We start from the raw sequence: 6,583 nt of genomic DNA, 5'->3' as shown, positions 1-6,583 counted from the left end.
ACACATTGTTTATGTAAAATTGTAAGCAGACTTGTTAATATTGTTGACCGTTGCTCCCAACATGATACGCAAACAATAAATATTTGGAACAATAAAAATAGTCTCATCATTAATTTTTTTTTACTGGTATATTCATGGTCTTTAATGAATTGTTTTTTTAAGGTAATATTTAATGAATTTGTTTTGAGTAGCCTTCTTTATTGCTTTATTTATGTAAAATTAAATGAATTTTTAAAGGAGAATACATCTCAGATGCAGTTTTTGAAGAGCTTGTGGTATACTTAATAAATTAAAATTGGATTTTCTGCTTTATAACTTATACTAACCTTTAACCCATTCCAGTAAGACAACTAAACCAAAACCATTGATATTTCATTTTTTAATTATTTATATGAATTTTTATATAATGTGTGTACTTCCCTTATAACAATTTATTTTATATCCAAAATAATATCAAAACGCTTACCATTTATGTTAACCCAGAGTAATCTGAGAATTCATCATATACGTTATATTTTTATATTATTAATATAAATTATATAAGTTTATGTCATTGTTGTATTTGCACAATTAGTCAAAAGAAACTGATAGATATTAAATACTTCAAAATAGTGTAATGATAAAAATAATAAATACCATTCTCTTTCATGTGATATTAATGATAATAATTAGTATTTTTCTTTTGAGATGATTAAAATATACAAAATGATAGAAAATTATTTATAAGAGTGAATTTTCATTACTTCATTATCATATATTCTAGTGCTCCATTTATATTTAAGAAAATTGGATACAGCACAAAATAATCGATGTAAAAGAAATAATTCTTTACGTATAAAATTTCACATAAAATTTTATTTTAAGTTAACCTTAAAATTTGTAAATTTATTTTTTAATGTAAGTTAAGAATATTCTAGTAAAGTTTAATGGTGTATTATGTAACTTTTGACTTAAACTTAAAATCTAATCTCATTTAAAGTTATTTTTTCTATATATATTCCCAGTTCCTTTGCAATCAAAAGACATAATCTTTTCATTTCTTCATATGTATATTCTCAATTTCTAACAACTAGCAATGCCTATTAGAGGTTCAGTTTTAAGTTGTTTTGGATTATTCCCTTTCTCTGTGTCCCCAAAGGACAAAAGCAGAAGCAGTGGCAAAGACGATGCTTTTACTGTATCAAATGAAGAAGTTGATAGGATTAGTTGTTTGCCAGATGAAATCATTTGCCATATCCTTTCATTCCTCCCAACCAAAGAGGTTGTTACTACCAGTGTGTTGTCCACCAGGTGGAAAACACTTTGGACTTCAGTCCTTACCCTTGATTTTGAGGACAATTGGCCTTGTTTCTTCAACACAACCTTTGCTTCAACTGTAGGAAGTATCTTAGATCAACGTAAAGCAAAAAGCATCAAAAGACTTTGTCTCCATAACCATAACAAATCCTTCACCATAGACTTGATTGGCACATTGGTTTCCACAGCTGTGAGTCAAAACCTTCAGGAGCTGGACCTCTTCTGCTACTGCTATTTAGAGGTCACTTTGCCCAACACACTCTTCACTTGCAAAACCATCTCAATTTTGAAGCTATCATTCGGCTCAACAATCAACCTAAATGCCATTTCATCCATTCATCTTCCTTCACTCAAGATTTTGCATCTTTACCTGCTTTACCTTGAAAAGGATGAATCATTGATGAGGTTTTTCTCTGGGTGTCCAATCCTTGAAGAACTTTGCTATGAGGAAGTGAAGTCTAATAATTCAACCCCTTTTAAAATCTGCTTGCCTTCACTCAAAAAGTTACATTTGAAGTGTCATGACCAAAGAGTGCAGATAGTCACCCCTTCTCTTGAGTACCTTCAAGTGCAAGAAACAAAAGTGTGTGACTCTTTGCTCTGCAACTTGCCTACCTTGATAAAAGCACATGTTGATATCTACTTTGACCATTGTGAAAAAGAATATGTGTCTAAGCTTTTCAATGGAATTCATCACACTAAGTTTTTGGAGTTGTCTACTTATACAACAGAGGTAAGGTTCATCTTGCAAATCCCTTTTTGCTATCATCACACCAGCACACTTAGTTATTTTCATTTCTTTTTATGTTATTGTTTTGAAATGAAGTAATGTGTAGATGTTATTCACAAGTCTTTGTTATTCTCATCCACATGCAGGTTCTTGCTGATTCTAGCTTTGGATTTCCAGAATTTCACAATTTGGTTCATCTAAAGCTTTGTCTGAGTACTATTGACTATTGTTTTCTAATACACTTGCTTACAAAATGTCCCAAGCTTGAAATTCTTGACATTGATAAGGTTTGTTGACTTTTTAGGTTCAATTTTATTGTTTTGTTGATATTTATTACTCTTGTTTGTTTACTCTGCTCTTTAAATCAGTTTTCTATTTTATAAAATTCGGTTTTCTCTTTAACATTTTTTAAAATGTTTGTTGTTTTTTTTTTCTCATGCTGAGATAGACTTTATAATATTGTGAATTTTTAATGTAATCCGGACTTAGAAAAACAAACTTATAAAATAAAGTTTGGAATAATTTATACACTATAATTTAATTATATGAGTGATATTTCTACTAATTTTAAAAAATTATAAAAAAAACACCCTTTTCTGTAAAAAAAATGTGACCAAAATAATTTTCATAATTTTATACATTTTGTATTTTGTATGGTTTGGTAAACTCTTTCCCGAAAACAACTTTTGTTAAAAGAAGAGTGAGAAGAAAATCAAACATGTTGTTACTTTTTTTCTCTCTATTTCTTCTATTTAAAAAATTAAGGATTAAATATATTTTTCATCTATATACTATAACATAAAATTGATTTTTTTCTATAATTCAAACTTTAGACTTTTTGACTATTTATAATAAAGAAACTATTGGAATGAGTCTTTAGTAGTATTTTTTTTTAAAAAAAACGAAATTTTAAAGAGAACTATATTATAATATTTGCATTAGCGATCCGTCAACATGAAATATTTTAACATTTCAGTTCACACTGAAAATCCATTTGTCACGTAAAAAAAACTAACAAAAACTCATTCCAATAATTCTTTTACTATAAATATCAATATCGATAAGGTTTAAAGTTTGAATTAGGAACTGAAAATCCGTTTGTCATATAAAAAAAACTGACAAAAAATCATTCTAATAATTTTTTTACTACAAATATCAATATCGATGAAGTTTAAAGTTTGAATTAAGTTTAAATTAGGAACGAAAACAATTTTTATGTGAAAATACGGAGATTAAAAACATATTTAACTCAAAAATTAATAGGAGTGGTATGTTTCTTGAACAGGTTTATGAAGAAAGTGAAAGAAAAAGGACACAACCAATAATAACATTGGTTCCTAACTGTCTTAGCTCACATCTTAGTGTGTTTAAATTTAGAGAATATGGTGGGTCCAGAGATGAATTGGAACTTACAAAATATATTCTAAAGAATTCAAAGGTGTTGAAGACAGTGACAATTGAGATGGAGAAATGGTTAGAGGCAAAGAAAGCAAGTGAAGCAATATCAAAATTGCATGCCTTACCATCAGCCTCAAAATTTAATAAATTATCAAACTCTTTGTCAACATTTACCCTCATCTATTCAATTTCTTCAAGCATTTAGTAAGTCAAATTGTAGTAAGCACCAAAGTTTCACTTTAAATATAATTATTCCTTTTGATTTTGTACTGAAGCAATTTGGTGACAATTTGAATGGCAAAATAACGTCACCCATAATCAGTAGTAGTTTATATTTAATGTGTGTTAATAACTTTATATTTATTATTTGGGTCATATTTAATAAAGAGAAATAAATGCACCGCTTTATCAATGTAATTAACCTTATAGTAGATGGAAAGTTTCACATTTATGCCCTGATGAATAATGTGATATACTAACACTACAATAAAATTATAAAATAGAAACTAATTTTAAAAATAAAAAATAGTTAGTTGTTATAGTGACTAAATTAGAGATCATTTTAGAAACTAAAAAGACTTTTGATTTCTAGATTAGTTTCTATTATTGTTAAATGATTTCTAAATTGGTATCTAATTAGCAAATAAGATTTTTGCTATCAAATTTAAAATCTAAATAATTGATAGTTAAAACATAGTTAATTAGATACTAATTTAAAAACTATTTAACAATAATAGATATTAATTTAAAAACCAAAAGCTTTTTTAGTTTCTAAAATAATTTTTAATTTAGTCACTATAGCAACTGTACCGCCCTGGTAGTCGGGTATGATGACGTGGCATCCTGCTACAGTGTAGGCGTGTTGACAAGGCGCCAGGTTGGCAGAAGGGAAGGAAGTCGGGGGGCACGCATAGTCGCCAGTTGTTAAGCTGGCGTGTTCCGATTTCCAGTTTACCAGAATAGGCGATCGCCTGGTTCAAGATCAAGTCACCAGATGTAGACCCAGGCGACCAAGCAGTCGGAGATCGCCAGAACAAGCACATCGCCGAAGATGAAGGAGAAGCAGATTATGAAGGCGGCCGGCGAGACCACAGGGAAGGTGTATGAAGGCCCTAACTCGCCAGTTCCTGTAGAGATCGCACTCCTAAGTTAGCTATGCACTGGGCAGTACCATGCATAAGTAACTTAGCCAAAATGAGAGCAGAAGCGGCGCCAAGTCAGGGAGCCTCCAGATGATGGCACGTGTACAGTTGGATGCGAGCCACGTGTCCAAGTCTGTAACTGCCAGGAGAGAGAAAGCCACCAGGTATATAAGAGTTCTTAACAGACTTTCTGAGGTACGCACGTTCAGTTCATACACTTTACGCTTGCGAGAGACAGAGCTGATTGTGAGAGAGGATTTGCACGGTTCTAGTTCTTAGTATTTGGTGATACCGTCACTGACTTGAGCGTCGGAGTGCGATCGGCCGCAGCGGCGCCGTGTCGTTTCTTTGCAGGTTCTTGAGATAGATCCCGGGAGGAACGAAGGTGAGAAGCGGTGCGCACGTCGATCCTTTGACGAGGCATTCTCCAGCGCTCCGGTCAACAGGCAGGATCATCAGGCGCCCACCGTGGGGCCGTGTAAAACTTGCTCCCATCCACAGCGTGAGTTCGTGGAAGTTTTCGAGGTTTTCGGCGTGGTTGTGTGCTGGTGCAACCGTCGTTCGCAGTTTCTTTGTGTTTCGTTCGGTGAATCTGCGTTTTGAACCGTTCGTTTGGCTTTTCGATCGGTGGAGTGAGGTTTTTTGTTGCTTGCACGCAATCTGTTTGGTGGAAGTTCGAGTTCTTTTGTGGTTTTCTGCGAAGGTTTGCGGTGTTCGTGAGTTCTTACGCAGTTTCTTGAGTTTTCTCCGATTGATCGCTGATTCGATCGTGGTTGAAGTGTTGTTTGCTGTATTCCTGTGGTTCGCTGAAGTTAATGAGAAAGATGAGAAGCAATCGTTCCAGTCCCGTGGCTCCTGTCGCTGCTGAAGGCGACGCCGCAATGACCATGGCGCAGATGGCAGAGATGATGCGCTCGTTGCAGGCAACTGTGGAAGCCTCGCACGTAGAGCAGGCAAGGATACATGAGGACCTGGTCGCCTCTCGCGCCAGGAACGAGGAGCTTAGCAAGGTAACTGAGGAGCTGCGTCGAGCTCTTCAGGAGCAGCAGGGACGTTCTTCTGCTGAAGAGGTGGCACCGTCGACGCCACCTCGTGTGTTCCCAATGCCTTTCGTTCAGGCGATTACCGACACGCCAATTCCCACGAGCGTGGTTCCGGTTAAAGCTGTTTTTACCGGCGTGGAGGATCCAGAGGCTCATCTGACCACGTTCCACACGCAGATGATGCTGTCAGGAGGGTCAGACGCCGTCTACTGCAAGATGTTCGTGAGTACGCTCCAGGGAACGGCGATGGAGTGGTTTGTGAGCCTGCCTAACGGCCACATAACCAATTTTCAACAGTTCTCGAAAATCTTTGTCGAGCAGTACATTGTGAATAAGGCACCGCCCAGGGTGTCCTATGATCTGTTTGATATAAGGCAGTACCATGGGGAGTCCCTCAGAGACTACCTCAATCGCTTCGGAGCGCAGATGGTCAGATCGCCGGCGAAGGATGAAGAAATGCTGGTCTATGCCTTCAAGAAGGGCGTGCAGCCCGGGCCATTCTGCGAGGCCTTGATCAGGGCTCATCCAGCGACGTTTGCTGAAGTCAGGCGATTTGCGGTGGCCCACATCGCCGACGAGAGTGAAGTCGCCGAGAAGAGAGGCAGCGTGGCTCCCGCCAGGCCACGCGCCCAGACCAGGATCCAGCCGCAGAGGGTGCTGGAAACGGCAGCGGCGGCCAGAAAAGACCAAAGGACTCGCTATCCTTACGATAGGAGAAATAAGGGAAGAAGCCAAGCGCGCCAACAACCAGCACGCCGGGAGTACAATCGCCCGCCTAAGCACAAGTTTGTCATGGGACTAGCAGACCTGATCGCTATCCCTAACATATCTGCTAGGTTGAAGGCACCTGAGAAGGTGGGCGACAAGGTGCTGGGGTCAAAACCGGACGCCTGGTGCGAGTTCCACCAGTGTTTTGGCCACAACCTGGACTCGTGTTTGTCTTTAGGATACCAGCTCGACGATCTGGTTAAGAG

At 37.0% G+C, this 6,583-nt stretch overlaps 1 protein-coding gene across 1 annotated transcript; it reads left to right on the top strand.

The window, feature by feature from the left end:
- Positions 1-1,075: 1,075 nt before the first annotated feature.
- Positions 1,076-3,453, top strand: LOC137834017 (FBD-associated F-box protein At5g60610-like). Its single transcript, XM_090302866.1, is given in 3 exon segments — positions 1,076-2,029; positions 2,173-2,313; positions 3,322-3,453. Coding segments are annotated over 3 exon segments (1,227 nt in total).
- The last annotated feature ends 3,130 nt before the right edge of the window (positions 3,454-6,583 follow it).

This window comes from Phaseolus vulgaris, chromosome 5 (genome assembly GCF_051622355.1).
Source record: "Phaseolus vulgaris cultivar YP4 chromosome 5, ASM5162235v1, whole genome shotgun sequence".
Classification (NCBI taxonomy): Eukaryota; Viridiplantae; Streptophyta; class Magnoliopsida; order Fabales; family Fabaceae; genus Phaseolus; species Phaseolus vulgaris.
Note: the sequence above shows the minus strand (reverse complement) of the source record. Positions and strands in the feature narration are given on the sequence as shown.